At 41.5% G+C, this 20,234-nt stretch overlaps 1 protein-coding gene across 9 annotated transcripts in view; it reads left to right on the top strand.

Annotated features, from left to right (window-relative positions):
• Positions 1–3,477, top strand: part of PLCH1 (phospholipase C eta 1) — an 85,500-nt gene extending 82,023 nt beyond the window's left edge. For 8 of the 9 annotated variants that reach the window (XM_056358864.1, XM_056358863.1, XM_056358867.1 and 5 more), the window contains one exon: positions 170–3,477. In XM_056358864.1, coding sequence (XP_056214839.1) covers positions 170–2,271 — 2,102 coding nt within the window. In that variant the 3' untranslated portion in view covers positions 2,272–3,477. The remainder of the gene's footprint in view (positions 1–169) is intronic. The other variant, XM_056358870.1, reaches the window with a different exon arrangement.
• Positions 3,478–20,234: the final 16,757 nt, after the last annotated feature.

Raw genomic sequence — 20,234 nt, 5'->3', positions numbered from 1 at the left:
ATTCATATCACTCAGATAATTTGTACTGAACCTGCACAACCCCATAATTAAGTTCTGTCACAACTGTACCTAATTTTGCGTTCTCCATTTGTCTGTCTAAGGACAAAATAGTTGTTAATAACCAGAACACAGTTTTGTATGCAACTAATATGTTTCTTATTTAATTTAGCCAACAGTGATGGCAACACAAATGAGACTGAAACAAACTCGAAAGAATCTGTTTTTCCATGTTCTGAGAAAACATCAAATACTTCAAATTTGGCATCTCGGTTTAAGGAGAATGAACAGAAGGAGACTACAGTTGACTCTCTAGTACCACCTCTGCGGGAGCAACCTGAAAATTTAGTTTTTGCAACTGGTGTAGCTGAAACAAATCACCTCATAGACTATGAAGAAAATCATCATTCTGATGAAACTGTCCCCATAATGCAGGACTCCGATTTTGAGCTTTCCACAGAAAAAACACACGACAAAAACTGTGCAAACAATAAAAAGGAAGATGACGCAAAAGGGTCTGAGGAAGTAACTCTTGTGGGGACTTCCCTTTCTCAAAAAGTAGAGATGGAAAATCACAAGTACGCCATCATCAGGAAAAGTACCGTAGCACCTCTTTCTTTGACAGATATTTCTTCTACCATTTGCTCTGATGCTCCTGATTTGCACTCCACTTTAACCATGCAAGACAGTGACATTTCTCGCCTTATAGATGAAGTTTCTTTAGCGAATGAGAGTGAGATGGATAGTGCTGTCTCTGCTCTGATCGGACAGTTTAATGTCACAGATGACCAAACTGATCTTACTGCAGTCTCGAGCCTCTGTGGCACAAGCAGCCACACCTTCAGTATGATGGCTACACACCCACGCATGCTTACTGTGGATCTTAGCAGTCCCTATAAGCACAACCCTTCTACCACAAAATCCACCAAATCCCCTTTGTTCTCAACTCCAGACACTACCATGTTCTCAAGCCCTGAGACTGCGGAGTATTCTGTGTACACCGTTATCCATGAGGCAACTCTTACACCAGCTTCTGAATGTAAGACCCACAGTGAATTACTTTGCAAGAAGTTAAATAGTACAGAAAATAACTTGCCTAGTTCTCCTTGTCCTTCATCTCTCTTTTTGCTAAATGCAAATCCTAAAAGAAAATGTGGAGTAAAATCTGGAACAGGCTGGGAAGGCCCTGAGTCTGCCAGTTCTTTTGCTTCCCAGAGCCTCATCTTTGAGGAGTCACTTGACCCTCTCACTGGTGAAAATTCAGAAAGCAGCAGTCTCCTAGAAGTAGATGGGGATTCTCAAGATCTCTTGGTAACTGCATGTGAGTACAAAAGGGAAGACATGAGCCAGTTGGCTTCCCCTTTGAAACTGAGGCAAAAGCAGGACACTGGGCATGGTGGTGAGAGGACCTCTGGGGACAGCACAACTGTTGAGCTCTGTGCTGCTGCCCTGGACTACTCTGATAACTTCAGGACTGCAGGGAGTCAGCTCCCTTTCCCAGTGTGTGAAAATGTTGGCTTTTTGTGTCATCATCATTCAGATAAGCAGAAAAATATAACGTGTAACTCCGAGAGATCCCAGATCAACGTACGCTCACCTGTGCTCAAAAAGGCTTTGGCTTTCCCACCTCATTCAGCCATCAAGCAGACTAGCCCTTGCAAATCCAAAAGTCTTGGTGACTTGACATCAGAGGATATTTCCTGCAATTTTGAAAGTAAGTATCAATACATAAGTAGGAGCTTTATCTCATCAGGCATGAGAGACAAGAAACTTGCTGCTATGAAGAATATGAGACCACATTCTACGGATGCTCTGACAGAGCAGCTGAGGAAGCTGGTGTCCCTGGACCAGGAAGACAGCCGTCAAACGCTGTACTCCAGGCAGATTGATGAAGACTGCCCAAAAGCGCTGGTCAGAAAACTCTCCTCCAGAAGCCAGAGCAGAGTGCGGAATATAGCCAGCCGTGCCAAGGAGAGGCAGGAGGCCGCCAGCAAGCAAATATCTTCTAACACAAGCAGCATAGCAGGGGTCGTCTTTCGGAACAAGCCCTCAGCACCTCCTCACGTTATCAACAGGCATTCAACAGGCTCGTACATAGCCAGGTATCTGAGTGGCTTCGCTGGGGAGGACGCGGAGGGCCGAGGAATGCCGGAGGGTGCGTGCGCTGCTTTGCACTACGGCTGTAGCGACCAGTTATACGCACGCAATTCGGTTCTGCAGCTGGAACCCAATAGTGATGATAAGCCTGAAATCTACTTCCTGCTGAGACTGTAGATTGTATAAATGTACATCTTCAAAGTTTACAAACTGTTTCATTGAAATGAAGGATTTTTAGCAAGAAATAATGTTTTGAGGGTTTAAATTATTTAGGAATGCAGTTTCATGCTAGTGATTCAGTTGTGATTTAATGTGCCCTTTCCTGTCAAAGCTTATGTAAACAGAAATCATGCTCCATCCTTACGTACAAGTTACTTTGATTTAGAATTTATAAAGTGAAGTAGTCTGGGGACTATCTGCACACAGTAAGTATTTGTAGTGGTTTATATTTGTAATGCTGTGCTCAAAAGCCTAACATTGCAGTGAATGCAATAGTATTCTGTTTTCCTGATGTCCTGTCCTACTGTTTGGAAAAACATTTTTAGTGATCACTTTTGGCCTTTTGTGCAAATTCTACTAAGCATAGTGCTTTCGGTTATTGGTAATGTCCTTGGGGTTAGACTGCTGAACTGGGACTCGTTCTGCCCAGCAAACAGCAGCCTCAGAATGAGAAGACCCTTCATTAGCATCATTGTTTTTCTGTGATTGTACTTAATCGTTAATATTAATTTTACATGTTTCCATGTATGAACTATGATTCTACAGCAAACAATTTGTAGAACTAGCATTAGTCCAAAATCGCGAGTAATGCGTAGGTTTGTCGTCTGCCTGTTCTATGAAGCATAACAACAGTTGTCTTCCTGTTTTGGTCACCGTGTTGAATGCTGATTTCTGAACAGAGTGGAATGTGGGAGTAATTTTGCATTTATGAATGGAAAACTATTTCTGCATATTTTGTTATGTATTTTTGCTATTGATTGTGTGTGTAGCTTCAGTACAGTAGCAGATCTGTTCCCTGTATATTTGTAATTTTATTGCTACATTGTTGACAGTCAGTGGAATATTTAAAGCTGATGTGGTAGAGTAACTATTTTGACTGTCCATCTTCATCTTTTTCTATGAAGGCTGAAAGTGAATTAAGTGAGTAATCTCAAACATCTGATGCTTCCCAGTAGGGAACAACGTAGCTTTATCTTGGTTTTAAGAAATTCTTTGCCTTTGTGCTAAGTTTCTTCTTATATGTAAAAGACGTACCTTTTACCTCTTTCTTTTGTAATGCAGAGTATTATTATTATTATTGAAAACATCATTAAAATAGATTTTTAAGTGCTTGGTTACATGTTTACTGAAACTGTAGCAAATACAATTGTGCTTAAACTAACAGTAGTGAGTGATTGCAGACATCTGTCTTGTGTTGAGCTTGCAATAAGGTTTCAGAAAGGGAAAAAACTTCACATGATGGTAATGGTTCTTAGCTAGAAACCTGCAGCTGAGCTCTTTTGCTTTTCTGGATAGAAAGTCATGTTTATTGAGTGTGTCTAACTGCCTACGTACTCCCATTTTGTTCCATTAAGGGTCTAACAGATGCAACTGGCTGTTCTTTCAATCGCTTGGGAGAGAACAGTTTATTTTCTAAATAAAAATCATTTTTCCATGGAGGAACAGAACAAGATACTTGTGTAATCCCTTAAGCTTTGACCTGAATTTCTCTCTCAGTACTTTTGATACAATTTGGAAGGTGTGACTGAAGTCACCTCTAACTTCAGGAAATTTCAGAAGCTCTGTGCCTTGTACTGTCAGAGCTCTCCTGGAGGGGATATGGTTTCAACTTGGACTTGCCTCTAGTTTGTCTGCTGTGGTAGTCTAGAGGCAGTTTTGAAGTGAAAAAGTGGATGGGCACAGGGTGTGATCTGCTCCACTGAATCTCTGTGCCACAGATGCTCACACACTATTCAGATACCTATAAATTCTTTAGAAATAACTGTCATACAAAGTGCCTTGTAGTTAAGCATTGCAGGACATGAAAAAACTAATCTTGACTTGAAGGTTGTTTCTAGCTTTAATTTGAATTAATATAGAAAAATTGTATGGTGTTTGCAGGAGGTCAGAACAGATTATTACAGTTGTCTCTTTCGACTTAATCTCTTACTCTTTCCTCTTAATTTTAGAAGTTAATTTGGATGGAGACAGTTCTTTGTGTGAAATTTGAATAGTGAAATAGGGCAGGATTTCTATAGTGTAGACTCAAGTCAAAGGAGCATCTGACTCAGTGTTTTATCTGTCTCACTGGACTTAGTGTTTTGGGTTGGTTTTTTTGTCTCACGAGATTCAAAATCTGTTTTGTTTGCACAAGGGTTTTTTTGGTGCTGTAGCATGTGTGCTAAAACCTTCTAACTATTCAGTGCTAGAATACTATGAGCCTGGAAGAACTTGAGTCAGATATTCAAGATGTTCTAATGTCTTGTGATCTAGCATGGCTGAGAGTGCAGAGAGTACTTATGTCAACTGCCATTAATTTCTGCTCTTGAATAATCTGTAGGGCAGTTTGTAGACCTGGACATGGAAAACTGATAAAACAGGTGTTTTATGGCTGTTGGCAAAGGTAATGTTATAAGAGAGAAGTTTTTAGCCTGCAGAACTTTAATTTTGTTAGGTTGTATTCAGAAATGGATTTGGACCTCAAATGTACATCTTCAATATGTCAGGAATGCATGAAACCACAAGAATTGTGTATGAAGATACCTGTTTTAGCAGCTACCTCTGCACAGAGAAGCTTGGTGACATAATGAAGTGTTTTGAAGATTTCTGTATAAAATGTTTGAATTGGAGAGGGGTCTAAGGCAACGTCAGAGACATTATCTCTTGTTTTTATGTTCATAATTACAGAGAAAAAGGTTCAGTAGTAAAGATGAAGTACTAAAAAGTCAATGGTATTTTTTGCACATACCATATATTTGGATTAAATTTAGTAATTTGTATTAAAGCAAGTGTACCAGGTGTCTTTCCAAGATAACCATTTGACCATCTCTGTCTTAATTTACTAGAAATGGAGAGCATTCAGACTCTGGAAGGAAGAAGCTGAGATCTGGAGGAGCTGAGTCCATACTACCCTTGCAGAATAGGCAGGTGAAGAATTCTCCATAGGACTGATGTGCCTTCTGTTTTCCTGCCAGCTGGCATAGGGTCCAGTCCAAGCGCAGTGCTGTTCCCCTTTGTGTGCCAGGTCAGAAAATATGTCTAATCCCTAAAGCTACTGGGCTATTCCTTTGCTTACTGTTAAGTATATGGCTAAGGTCTTCACAGAATTAGGAATCATTCTATAAGCAGATGTCAAAGATACTTAAAACCTCAAGTTAACTTTTTCTTTTCCAGATAAGAGTCTGTAGAAATAAAAACCCATCATTTTCTTAAAACTACCCATATTGCTTCTGAATCTGGAACTTTAAAATAGTAGAAATGTAGGACAAGGACAAACGATGGAACAGAATGTTGCTGAGTGAGAGGTTAAGATGAATTGGAGATGGGCAGACATCGCTCTCCAGTGAAGTCACTAGGTGTAAACTTTTTATTTTTTAAGAGATGTACTGCATTCTGTATCAGGTTATATTTTCAATTGCATTGATTGCATTGGATTTTACATCTATTTAAGATTTCCGTTATATCTTCAGGTTTTAATTTAACTGTGTGAGTTTAATGAGTGAGTTTCATTTTCTTTCATGGAACTGAAAGGACATAACAGTATGTTCCTGTGGTGATGAGAACTGTGATTAGTATATAATACCAGTCTGTCGCAGGCAACGTCTTGTTTCTAAGCACCGGGCCAAACACATCTCTGGTATAACTAAAAGGTCTGATCGGGGCAGCTATACTATATTAGATATAAACGTTTTGGCACGTTAAAGCAGTGTGTGTCGATTAATTACCACCCACTTTTTCTGTGACATTCTGATACTTGGCATAAACTTGAAAATAGCAGAATTGGTCCATGCGTGCCTCTGGGAATTGCTGATGCTGCTGTGTGAGTGGATGGGCTAGCTGATGCTGAGACTGGGCTCGCTGACTGCCACGACAGTCTGGAGACCGGTCTAATTCTGTAGCTGCCAATTTCCAGAAGGAAATGGGCAGTCTCTTCGGGATGCTTCTGTGAGCCTGGAAGCGTGCTGTCAATGCAGCCGCTCCAGTGGTGATGTTCCCATCATAAAGATGGCCTAGCCTATTGGAAAACACACTGCTGATCCTCCCATATCCGGAGGATGATGTGGTATCACTGTGGGCATTAGTAATACGAGTCTAGAACTGTTATGACGTGACATAGTCATGGTCTAATGTTCTCAGCATCAGAGAAACATTGGCCTCGTGTGTTTGTGCTGCAGAAATGATTGCAGCGTCAGAGAAAATCTAACCCGGAGGTAACATTCTTTACACAGCAATGCTAAAATGTGATGCTGAATAGCAGTAGGAATGGGACAGTTTTGGAAAACTGAGAATGCTTCCTTCAGTAGCCTGGTGTACTGGATAATAAAATTAAGGGATACTGTATCAACGAATTAAGCACTTTCTGAACTCATCTCTGTCTTTAAACCTCTGTGAGCATCTGGTACGTAGATTAAAAGAAGCACTGTATAGAGCCAGGATTTTTAGATATATGGATAGAACACACCAGAATTGGTCTGCAATTCAGACATTCATAAAGCCATTCATTTTTCAGTCTTTTCCCCAAAATTAATTAAACAGTGTACGAACAAGGCTGCTGCTTCTTGAAAATCCATCTAGTAAAGGTTTTTTTGGTGCAGAATCTGCTGCAAACTTCAACTTACCCCAATGCTGATTACTCTCACTGCTTTAAAAACAAATATTTCTGGTCGATGTTTGTCTAGCTTCACTTTCCAGCATGAAATCACATTTTATCTGACTGCACAGTTGAAGGGGCTCTTGCCATGCAAGTTTCTCTCTCATAAACATAAAGTCACAGCCTTCTCTTTGCCATCCTATATGGATCAACCCCCTGAAGTTTCTCTGTTTAAAGTATTTTATTCATTCTTGGAGGTCTCCTGTGAAGGTTTTAAAGTTTCTGGCACCATTCAAGAACTGTAGGCACCAGAACCTGTTGTAGCATGACAGTGGAAAGCATGGAGATAATATGATTTGTACCAGACTGTGGTTAGACTCTTAACAGTTGTACAAAATGCTCCTAGTGTTAGGGATCGGATTTCATTTTCTTTACTCTTGGCAAAGAGGTGAAAAGATCTGCTAGGAAGTTTTACAGTTTCTCCTGTTCATCCTAACAGGCTGAGGAGGTGTTTATCGCCCAGTCAGATTCACCACTGATGTATCAAACAAGATGTGAAGCGGTAGCCAAAGGAACGATCTGTGGGTGGGCAATGGGATGGGGAAAAGGGGTTCACTTCAGGCATCTAGAACACATGAGAAACATAATATCTTGGAACGATAATTTTGAAAGCATTTGTTTTGGCCAGTCATGCTGTGTTACAGCAGTGCTGAGGTGGTGTGCCATGACTGATGTGGTTGATCAGATGAGGTGGTAAATCACGTTCATCGTTCAGGAGTAACATTTTAATTCTTTATTTTCAAGATCACATGTTGTAAAGCTCGCCTGTACAGCTTGGAGAGAACGGCAGAGCTGCCTGTTGCTTGAGGCAGGGTTACTGCTGTTCAGAGAAGCCTCAGATTTGCCAGGGTGGTCCAAAAAAACCCACAAAACAACAAACCCTGTGTTTCTTCACTGCAGTTCTTGTATCAGTTGCTGTGAAGTTTCCTCCTGTGAGGGGCAGGCATGAGGTGACATGCAGATGCTAATGAGCCCAAGGCTGGTTTTGCGGCTCTCCTGTCACAGAAGGGTGACTGGTCATTAGTGTGCCTCCTGTGCCCGCCCGTCACCGCAACTGCGAGAGCTGAGAGCCGGTACCACAGGGCACTGAGGCTTGCTGTGGCACATCGGGCCACCCGCTTCCCCCAGAATTTCCCCCAGAAGCATATTGGGTCCATTTTATTCTTGGACTGATGCTTATTTGGGGTTTTTTTGTTTTTTTTTTTTTTTTTTTGTAAGATTTTAATGCTGTTCCTATTTGCAGCAGGGAAAACAATGTTCAGGACCTTCAATCCACACATATGAGATCAGTGATTACACTGATTACAGATCTGCTTAGACATGCAGAAGGAGAAATAAATTGAATTTCTATCAGAGATTATCTTTTGAAGTCCTGTGTTGATTGAGACACAAATAAATGAAAATGGGTAGTGTCTGCGCTGGCCTAGTTGAGCATGGAATTTATATATGTGTGTCTGCATGTAAAAAGCTATAGAATTTGAAGTGTGCTCTTAGTATCCAGTATATCTGTAGATTAAACAGGAGAATTTGTAGTCCAGGTACAGTTTACAGCTGCATACCTTATGTTCTCTTGCTGCCTGTTTGCAAATGTGTGTATTTGTACGTGTAAGAAGGGGTCATGGGAGGCGAGGGAGGATAGCTGTAGCTACTGCCTGGCTTCAGTAGTCCTTTGCTTCAGGAACAGTTTGGTTTTTGTTATGTAAAACCTTTGCAGCAGAGACTTGTCTTTACATATGACTTGATTCAATCACTGCTAACAGTATTTCTAGGGTCTAGTTCCAGCCAGAGTCAGCCTCTTCTATAAGTGGAGTTACACTGATGTAATGCCTGACTTTGCTGCTCTGGTTTACATATACAGTGAAAACACAGGAGTAAGGAATAGTGATAATGGTCTAAGGGAGTTTGAGATTCTGAATTAACTAAATTTTTTACGAGTTGCTTTGCTGAGCTCTTGCAAATAAAGATAAATCCTGTTTTTCCTGGTGGGTGCATTTAAAAACAATTTGAACATCCATTTCAGACTTTGTAATGACATGGAAATAGTTCCTTCCTATTCAAAACAGTAAGATCGAATCCCAGCATGCAGGGAACATGGCTGTGTACAAAATGACACCACAAGTGGAAACTCCAGTCTCTTAACAACCCAAAACTTTGGATCTAGGTCAGCGCGAGGGTCTGGGACATCTCTGTGCTCCACAAGTGGTGTGACACACTTGCTGGAGGCTACGCCAACAGTCAAGGGTACCTCTCTGGTGCCTGCTTGCGCTGGCTGTGTAGTGGTACAGGAGAGCAGAAGGTTTCAGGAGGAAAGCCACCCAGCTTGGACAAAACATTCACGCAGCGTTGCATGGGACTCTGTATTGTTTCCTTGTTATGACCAGTGCTAGAGATAAAGCGCTGAATTAGTTTTGCTCCGTCACCTTTGGGTGGCAGTTGCTGCCCTGAAGCTCTGATGTTCCTGATTCATGCAGTGTTCTGTAATGGTGTTAGCTGGATGGTTAATTTCAGTACATCTGGATACAGACTTGAGTTCATCAGTAAAGTCAGACAGTATTTATGTGATCCAGTTTTAAGGAATAATAGTCTTAAGGAAGCACATTTTTAAGGGAGCAGATGTCTTGAAGCAGAGCATTAATTCATGCTGAGTTTTCAAGCATTCATCTGACTTACAGGCTTTTTAAAGTGGATTCTTTTTATTTAGTGCTTCCCATCTTGAACGTTTATAGTCAAAATTGTATTTCAGTTGAAGATGTATTAGTCTAAAATGACACTTTTAAATTCAGTGGAGAAGTTCTGAAAATTGACACTGAGAAAACAGAATATAGAGAGTTGTAGAGGTCTGGAAGTCATGTTAATTTGACTTAGTTATTTTCAGCACTACTAATTTTTTTTTTTCAGTAAAATGAAAATTTAGTTGCATCTGAGTGGATCCTGTTGCAGGGCAGAGTTCAGTGGAGCAAAGGAATACAATCAAGTGCTAAATTTGGGTGAAGTCAGTGCTGATCCAGAGTGTAACTACTGTAGTTGATGGAGCTTCCCCAGATGTATATGCTAGGATGGAAGTCTATTTCTTGACTACTTACCCAGAGTCAGTCTGTCTAAAGCTTTTCAAAAGGCTAACATTAGAGATGGAACTTTGATTTTAAACATGTTTCAGATTTCTTGTACTTTTCCATATCTTCAAATAGAGGCGATGCTGAGTAAGGAAGATGGTAATTAATACCCTTTTATTTATTTTGTCTTGGGACTAGAGATGTTAAATATTTTAAAATATATGCCTAGGCTTCTTAAGGATGAGGGTGCATGTGCTGTTTTGAATTCATTTAAATAAATAGTAGCGATACTGACCTGCACTCCCATTTTTTTCCTATAGCTTTGTGAGAACCTAGTAATGCATAGTGCTTACATAAAATAAGGCTTTCACATTCTCATTAGCTGCATTCCTAATCCTGGAAGATAATTATTATGATTTTCTGTTTTGATCTGTGTAGTCAGTGGGCAAAGGTTCAGTCCACTTGGATGGATATTGCGCTCTGGAGGAGACTGGCACTATGTGCAGGGTGGATAAAGTGACTGTTTTTAATTGGGTGTTCATTTGTTTTCTAAAGCTGGGGCGCAGAGCTGGCAGTCACAGTGCTGGCTCTCTTAGTCCTGCACACGCGCATGAAGTGCACAGTGTTTGCGGGTATTTGTGAAGCATGAGCAGAGTGTTGTGTTATCTCACCAGATGAAGAAATGTAGTGCCACCAGAAAGTGTCTGTTGTTCTCCAGAGATCTTGTTCTCAGCCAGAAAGGTTGAAGCAGACACAGGCAATCTGCTGATGGCATAAAAAAAAACAAATCTGAGAGCAGTTTGGGATAAGGCTGCAAGCACACTTCAAGGGGTAAAGGGGAGAAAGACAGAAATGTCTCAGGGCCATGTAAGCAAAGCCAGGCGATCAGGAGCTAAAGCTGCTGCATTGATTTACCCCTTGGTCCAGCTGTGGGAAAGCGAGCCATGAGACCTTTGTTGCAATGGATCCTTCCCCATCCACTATGGTGTGAAGAGAAAGTTGCAGAGGAATTTATCTTTCTGGATTTCCCTGAAGCCAATACACTTTCATGAGATAAACCAAGATTTACTCATTCGTATAGTTTTTAATTTGAAAGATAAATCCTCAGCAGTCTCCTTTTGCCTCTGGTTTCCATGCTCAGTCTCTCTGTGCCAAGCACAGCACTGAGCCAGCTTTGCAGCAAGAATACTGCTAGACTTGACAGCGGGAGTGAAGAGGAAAGGCCTGATGCACACATGTCCAGTAAATTGTCCCTTTTATTTCCTTGCTGAAAAGAACTTCTGTTTTTAATCAAAAGATGTGAAAGTGTGTGGGGGTTTTGCCAGTAATTCAGGTTCATACGTTATCAGGCCAGTAGGATGTAAGCCATCCTCTGCTGTAGGTCTTTGCTAGGAATCATGCAGGGGGATTCAGTCCAGTACCAAATGAAATGGTTTCTGTGTCTTGAACAGTTTCGACATGACCTTCTGTTGCACTTAATAGAGATGCTAAATGCTTAGCAGGATGAATAAATACAAGCAATGGCTGACTTCTGCTTCTGAATGCAAAGCTTTAGACAAGGAAGGAACAACATTTTTTATTTTGTTGGAGCTATATAACAGTATAAATTAGATCAAAATTCTTAGTAATTGGTTGTATTCATCAAATGTCTATTCATTTGTTTTAAAGTGAAAGAACTGCGAAGAAAGTGCTGGTATGACATGTCAAAAACAATGCTGTAAGCATGGCAGTTCTGGGTTTCTGGTCTATGAAAGCCTTGCCAGGCTCAACATTCAGTCCAGAGGCTGCAGTTGCTGAATGGATATACATTCCAGAAAGATTTATAGTTTCTGCAAAACTTTGTGTAATTCTGAGTCGTTCAGTAGCTAAGGAACTATGTGTAAGGAAAATCCTTTGTCAAGGGGGTCAGTTTCAGATCAGACTGGCAGCCCCAGGCTCCATCAGCTTCGGAGGTTCCTCATTGCATTCTGGATGGGTGTTGGTGAGGTCTCCAACAATCTCTCTTCCTCCCTTATGATGTAGAAAGGAGCAGCAAGAGGTGGGTGTTCTTGTCAGATTAATAAAATGAGACTATCTTTTCATTTTGTAAGAGGAATGCATCGGATCACCCATGCAGCAGGAATAAGACCAGACAAATCGTATCTTTTTGTCTTCCAGAGTCAAGACACCAAAACCAGTGTGGCGGTATGTGGTCAGGGTGTTGGTAGTACAATCTAGTGTCATGTAATTCTGAACGGTATCAATTTCTGCTCCCAGTGTTGCTGAAGGAGGAAGGGGAGGATGATGTGTTCTTGCTGTTAAACTCCATGAGTTTAAGGCTGGTTCTTACCCAAGCACGGTATGCTGAAAGATAATGGTTGAAGGGATTTTCAAAAAGAAAGTTTGCAGGTAATTATCCCTATAACATAAAGTAAAGGAGAAGGATGTAATAGTGGCAAGAAAACTGTTGAGATGCAATGGACTAGTTACCTCTCTAATGACTTGTAAGATAAGCAGCATCTCTGGAAAAGTCTCTGCTTGCTGGGTGATCTCTAGCCATGCAAAAGGGATTTGTTCCTCTGTGCATGCATCAAAATGCCCAAGATGCAGAGTCAAACTAGTCAAGTAGAAATGACACAAGTACTAGAGAGCCAGGTTAGCCTCTGTGGGCAAAGTAGAAGGAACAAGGGATTTGAGTGGGGTGGTGGTGGTGGAATTTCTTTGTTTCTGATAAGCATGGAGAGCAAAGACATGAATGTCTCCCCTAGCGAGGGGAAGCAGATCCATCCACCTCTGCCCTCTAATGCCAGCTTGGCCCTGACTCGCTCACGTTCACCATGAGGTCTCTGAAACACAAGCCTTATGTTCTGGAATTCTGTCATTTCTGGAGATGGAGCAGTGTGGAAAGGCTTGGGGGAGCTCATCTGTATTTTTCTCTACTGTTGGGATATTGACAGATGGAAATTTGCTTCTTGCCTGTACTACTTAAGATGCACATTGGTTTAGAGCAACAAGTTTGTATCATGACAAGAGTAGTACAACACACTGTTACTTAGATACAAAAAAAAAATAATCCTAACAGAAAGCACGCCTGATATTTTTATCACATTACATTGAACTCTAAGCAGGATTACTCAGTGTGTAAGTCCATTAAAGCCTTTTTGGATTTCTGTGAATGCAAACTGAACTTTTAGGTTGGAGTTGGATCTTTGAGGGCAGGAGTTGCATGCTGCAGCACTCGTGCACAGAGTGCCAAAGAACAGGTTGTATGATCCTCTTCATTCTTTGTGGCAATATACTGTCTCAATATTCTTCTAATACTCCAGTATCTCATTAAATTGTAAACAAAATTTCCTGGTTTGCCGCCACAGCTCTACAGCGTTCAGACAAGTGACTGTTCTTACACCTGCATTGTGTGTGTGTGATGATGGTGATGGCTTGAGTCTGGAGGAAGGGAGAAGCTGGGATATGCTTACATGGGTAGTAACAGTTAAGGGATGGGGTACTTCTACACAGGTAGTTACAGAGAAAGGATAGAAAGGTTCAGCCTAGACCCAGAACCACTAAAGAATCCAAAAGGATTTGGTTCCAAAAAGTGTTCATTTACACCATTCCAGTAAAAGACTGAGAAGGATATTCCAAAATGCTTTAAAACTCCTTTTGGGCTACCTTGAACACAATTCCTTTGAAAAATAGAGAAAGCACAAGTCAGGAGGAATACCTTCAACTCTGGTGTGTATCGGATTCCAGGCCCTCTAAAATCCCTCTATTTTTGGACTTGGAACTGCTACCTTTTTTTTTTTTTTTTGTAATATATATACATATATAAAAATAGAAGTCTGGTCTCCTGTTGAAAAGAAATGTACGCCAATATAATTGATGCTTTTCTTCTTTAGAAAAAGAAGTTAAGCTGGTTTTTCATTTCTAAAAGATTGTTTGGTCTTGTTATTTTGCTCTGAATTGCTTCTCTGTATATATTTGATTCCAAATACTAATCAATGACAGCTGAACTTAAAAAAAAAAAAAAAGAAAAAAAAAAAAAAGAAAAAAGCCAGACTACCTCCAGAAAGTCCTGTTTCTTTTTTTTTTTTCCTTCTTTATTTCCTTAAGCCTAAGAAAAAGCAGCCACCAATACATTCAGTGGCTGGCAAGTAAAGCACTGTCAATAAGTCTGGCTTGCTGTGAAATATTAGTAAACAAGCAGTTATGTTAACGGTAGCCAAATTTAACAAGATCTCCACTTATTATCCTGTCATTTTTTGTGGAAGAATATGCCATCGCTGTCAGGTCCATCTGTTCAATCGCACAGCTTGTGCATAGAAATCACCTCATCTCACACATGGGGAAAGATTTTGGGGAAATCTGAAACTGAGAATGAAAGATGAATAGAAGGTCTGTTAATAAACAGTTAGAACTCAATTTAGATAATTGATCGTCTGGCTGAGAGCAGCCAGGTTTTGGTATGTTGTTTGTAGTGGTGCAAAATCTGGCTGTCTGGCCCAATGAAAACTGTTGTAGTCTGCATAGATCAAATGTTAACTGCAGCTTGGTTCATCACACAATTATATGGAGAGGAGGTAGAAGAAAAAATGTTGCTGGTAAAAGCCACGGAAGAAAAGCACAAACATGATCACTTGCCATAAAAATCACGGCCAGTGTACTTGGAATACCTTTCTTGGAAGCAGTGGTATGGAAAAATTAACAAATGCTAGAGAAACTTCAAGGGATAAATATATATCCCTAATAATATCCTATTATTGTTTATCCTATTCTGTCTAAGAAGGTGAAGAAAAATTGCTGGGGAAGAGAAGAGTTGGTTGAATGGTCTCTTCAACAAAACCAAAAGCTTGCCATCAGATTCTGCTGGGGTGTGTGAAAACTGTGAGCTGGTGAGTTGGTGTGTTCCCGTTCCTTCTGCAGGGGAGACCCCTCTGGAAAAAGAATTGGGACATCCAAAGTGGTTATCATATTTCAGTCATCGTAGATCAATAAATAAATAATGGTTTGACTGATTCTAGAACTGCTTCACAAAAAATGAATCCTATTGCTGCTCTCTTCCATAGTGGTGAAGCAGTCTTCCATCACTGTCAAACCTGTCTGCTTACTTCTTGGGTACAAATAAGCTTAACAGCAATGCAAAGGCTGTGCTGAAGGGACCAGCAGTGGAATGGGACGAGGCAGCAGCAGAAGCATGGTAGGATGTTGACAGAAACTGTTTGGGGTTTTAACCTGCCTCTCTCAGCAACCTTTATGGAACTAGGTAGACTAACTAAATAGCTGCTAAAGATACATTTGTTAAAGTTTAATAAGTTGCTTGCTCAGACATGAACGATAGATCCAGCTTTGTGACTTTTGCACAGCCAATTTATGTTCACTGACAAATGTATTTGCTGCAGATGCTGGCAGGGACTATCGCATATTTGCAGAACAGACTTCTGTCAGCAACTGTATTGTCATTCTGGTGCCTTTGCAGTTTCAGATCTTTTTATTTGCCTGTCAGTGCAAATCTGAATAATACTGTTAGCTACTCTAAACTGAAATGGATCCTTTCATTTCCATGGGAATGGTTCAAACCTCAATATATTTAATAGATTTATTTGGAGATGCTTAGGGATGTCAGGTTTGGAAGATTTAGTGAAGTCACTTATTCCCTGGTGTCATATTTTGTTTAGAGTTTCTCCTCCATCATTTATGTCATGCATGGTTCCTCTCCTTTTTGCTGTTCCACACTATAGATGGAAAGTTGGGGTTTTTTTCTGGCACTGGCCTGTCCACATGGCCTCTGCATGTGACAGCCCTGGCATATATCACTTTGCACTGGTGATTTTATTGTGTTGTGAAGACTTAATACACCTGCTCATCAGCAGGGATAGTGTTGCTGGTAGGAAAACAAAAATTATCTGCCAAAGCATTCAGCTAGCATCTTTAAGACCCAGAGACCAAATGTACCCTACTTGGTGGTACGTGGGAAGCTACTGGCTTCTGGCAGTAGAATTCTGGTGTCAGTTCCCCCTCCACCCTGGGTGAAGCACATCTCTCTTGCTTGTCTTCACACCCCAGGGTGCAAACAGAAAGAGCTAAAGAGGGGCTGAACACATGATGGTACAGATGATCTTTGTGCCAGACTAGGTGTGTGTGGTCAGTGCTTCCCATGGTGGGTGTCTGTTCCTGGCCTGGCTTCACCACAGCCCTTGTTGCTCCAGGACAGCTGAGAAAGCAATTGGTTGTGGGGCACAACTGGCGTCTCTGTGAAATGTTTTGGGATTCGAGTTTCTGTTTGTTTGTTGGGAAAGGGGGTATGTGGGGTTTTGTGTTTTGGTTTGGTTTTAGTCTGAGTTCTTTGGAACTCAGATCCCTGAGTTCTTTGATACATCTCAGGGACCAGCATTCTTTGTTCTTTGCCCTTTTATAAATGAAAACAAAATTGCATCTGTGTTGGAGCAAGATGCAGTGTGGCTTTAGCTTTCCATGACATGTATTTTAGCTTCTGTTTCATCAGCCTAATTAACAGATCACAGCCTCCAGTTCTGGTTTTGGCAGAGGGTTTTATTGGAGCTTTGAAACTGGTCCCTCAGCTGATGTCACTTTTTGCCCCTCAGAGATGTGTGAATTGCCTGGGCTTTTACTCCACCCAAGTACAGGAGGAGTACGTGGGCAGTCCCAGGTTTGGGGTGCCTGGGGCAGTTGTGGGCTGGCTGCAGGCAGGGCCCTGCTGCCAAGCTGCTGATTTGAGCAAGGGCAGCAGGGAGTGCAGGGATGGCTGCAGAGCCTGGGCAGGATTCCTGTGTGCCTATTGCTAGCTAACAGGGTTAGGGTAGGTGTGAAGCTGAAGCTGCCAGCTGTGTGGTTTGAGGCAGCCAAATGAAGTCTATTAAAAACTAATGAGATCAGCACATGCATGGGAGTGTAATCCCCATCCTGGGCTGCAACAGGGATGTGTCAAATCTTAGCTCTGCCCAGAGCAAGGTGGGGAGTGTCCAGCATCACCTAATCCAGAGAGGGATGGAGTCAGCCCACAGAAGCGGAAAGAAGCGGAGTCACGCTCCAGCGAGCTGTCAAGACTGGGAGTTTCTGAGCATTTTTATTTTTTCATTCTGGGTAGGAGCATTTAAAGTATTTTTCAACTTTTTTGTAACTGTGAAGACCAGGAGCTTTGTAAAACAAAGCAGAAGCTTTCTATGTACAGTTGGAGCCAGCTCAGACATTTCTGTCTCTTTTGGCTGTTGTCAAATCTTTTAACTTTCTGGAAACTGGAAAAAAGAATCAGTGGCATATGCAGAATATTATGCTTCCATATATTAATTCTGTATAATAAACATGAATTAATCTGCATTTGAAAACAAAGGCTAGCTCTCAGTAGCCCCTATCCCACAGCCACTGCCCTGAGTGTGAAAGGCATGTGCCAATAAAATCAGCAGGTACGGCTGCTCTCTTGTCAGACAGACATCTCCTTCTGTTTTAAAAACAAAGGCAGGAGGATCTGTACCTGGAAATGACAGTAACTGAGCAGGTGGAAAAAGGTGGTGGAAAACGTCGTTTGTCATACATTTGGATAGGGATAGAAACATCTGGATCATCTAACTTTCAGTGGTTGGATACTACTGCGATAGGATTGCAGTGTGCCGAGCTCTGTTTGAAGGCAAGAGCTTTGATGGATAAATGCGGTGAAGCCTGACTTTGTTAAGGATTCATGCATTTCGAGTTATGAATTTTTCCAAACATATTATGTACAGTCCTGCTTTAGTTTTGTTAGATGATCAGCAACTTTGTTACAGTCCTTGATTCTCTACGTTATCTTTTGAAGTATCAGAGAGGGTGATTTATTTCCTCAGCATTTGCTCTAAGGGATTGTAGTGTGTTTAACCTTGGGATATGGCAGTGGAGAAGAATGTTTGGTGGTTTTGTTTGTTTTCAAACTCAAAGCTCAGTTTCAATCCTGTCTTTGTGAAACAGGCAAGGCAGTTGCTGATGAGTCCTCTCAGGAGCTGGGGGTCTGTGCAGTCAGTCGCTTTAGTCTCCAGGTTACCCTTGAGCTGCTCTGACCAGAGGTCCCAGCAGGGAAGCTCACCTCTAGCAGTCCTGGGGCTTCCCTTTCTGGAAGAAAGCTGCAGCAGCAGCCAGGCAGGTTGCTGAGGTGGCTGTGGGGAAAGCAGGCTGAAGAGGAGATGTTTCCTCTATGTGAAGGAAATCTTCTCTGTGAAACAGCAGTAGAATCTGTCCTGTAAGGACAGCATGTAGGAGGATTCCTGATCCTAGTCCTTTGCTTAATTTGTCCAATAACTGGCTCCTCAGGCTGCGCTTCCCAGGAAATGCGGCAGCACCTTTCCCCTGTGCAGCCAGGAAACGAGTGATTATGTAGCAAAGCATGTTTTACTGAATTTATGTAGTAAATGTATTTTTCCTTGAGAAGGTTATTTGATAGTGCATGAAAAATCGAGAATGTGCAACTCTGACTTGGCTGCAGAAAGACTGTTTGCAACAACTTGTTTGTGGCAACAGCCCTTAACTAGCCGGGAGGGATAAGGGATCAATTCATTGCTGTAGCGATGTATGCAAAGGTGCTCCAGACATGCACTGGGGGAAATGCTTTTTTGTGGCAATGAAAATACATTATTTTGTGATGCAATGAGTTTCCACATATCAGGAGGCACAAATAACAAATATGATGAATATGTATTAATTTTAGTAGTATTTTTAAAGTTACTTGGAAATGATCATCAGTGTTGCTGCAGTTCTGTAAGATTTCAGCCTATGGAATAATCAACGTGTTCCAAGATAGTTTCACGTGAGGTTTTAGTAGCTGTGGGTGAATTGTTTTACTTTCTCTGTATTGTGCAGAATATTGAATTTTATGACAGCATAATAATTGGCAAGAATAAATAAATGACTAATTCATTGTAGCAGTAGTGTTAGTGCCATAAAACATGTTAATAAATGACAACTTTTTTGACAGACTTTGAGCCATACTTTGCAAGCATTTTAATTGCAGAAGGGAGGGGTTGATGAGTGCTTTTTTTATAAAGCGAAGGAACCACTGGCAGTACTTGAAGGTAAGGGGGGATATTTGACTGGAAGTAGCCTGATTGTACGGTTTCAAGTGTGCTTCATTACAACTGAACAAAGGCATGAGCTGCTACCACCCCTTTTCTGCTCCATAGGGAGCTCAGCTCTCTGCTTCACTTAAGCAGTCTTGTCCCAAAGCCAATTCTACTGTTTAAGGTAATGTTGATAGAGCTACTAAATCCTTCCTTTTGCTACCGTGAGGTATTTTGTGCTTTTTCCTGCCTGACATAACATTGGTGTGGGAGTCGAGCATTCCATCATTGCTGAGGAGGCACAAACTGTGGAAGAGCTCTTCTCACCCTGTCCTGAGAAGCGGCCAGGTGTGGGTTGGTGCTGTTTCGCTCCTGCTTAGGGCAGTTGTATCTACTTTCTGAGCCGGGTAGCTATCCAAAACTGGGGAAGCAGGTCTAGCAGGCTGTTCCCCTAAAAAATAAAAATCACTGATGGTATCAGATGCATCTTTTGGTGCAATGGCATTTCTCTGTTAACCAGAATACACGAACTGACAAACAGTTCTTTTTCATCTGGCCCTTCTCCAGAGACCTCTCCCACAGGGCAAAGCATGGATGCTCCTCTGGCTGTTTCTTGTCTCTGCATTTGCCTTTGTCCCCTGCAGAGCATTTTCTTTCTTCCTTCCCACAGAACTCCTTCCCAAAACAGCAAGTACCCAACCCCTCTTTGTTTCTGACCAGTCTTGTGTTTCCTTTTGTTTTGGACAGAAATGTCCTTTCAGGCCGTTTCTGTAGCAGAGCAGCCTCTGCATTCCCCTAAAATGTGACATGGCAGTAACTCCCCTCACCTGCCCCTGATACCAGGGCCCCAGGCTCACCTGGCAGAGCTTTTGAGACAAGACATGAAAATTAGCTGCAGTGATGCTGCCAGCTTGTATAAAACAGGTTATATGGCGTTTGGCATTTTCTTACCTCATTAGGTAATATGAGATAATGTGGTGCTTTACATTCCAGTGCCTACTGGAGCCAGGAATGACAGCGTTCCAGATTTTCTATCCTTTCATTATTTTGGGGGATTAGATAATCAGGCTTGCAGTGTATTGAAGGAAGGTGGTCCTGGTTTTCTCCTTAAAAAAAGCAAAGCTGCAGACGTTGTAGTGGAGCAGTCACGGGTGCAGGGCATATCAAAATGTGTAGAGGGATTGTTCAAAAAGAGGCTATTAAGAATAGATCAGAAGACAAGTT

Source organism: Falco biarmicus, chromosome 13, assembly GCF_023638135.1.
Source record: "Falco biarmicus isolate bFalBia1 chromosome 13, bFalBia1.pri, whole genome shotgun sequence".
Classification (NCBI taxonomy): domain Eukaryota; kingdom Metazoa; phylum Chordata; class Aves; order Falconiformes; family Falconidae; genus Falco; species Falco biarmicus.
The sequence above is the reverse complement of the archived record's forward strand: the minus strand, read 5'-3'. Positions and strand labels throughout refer to the sequence as shown.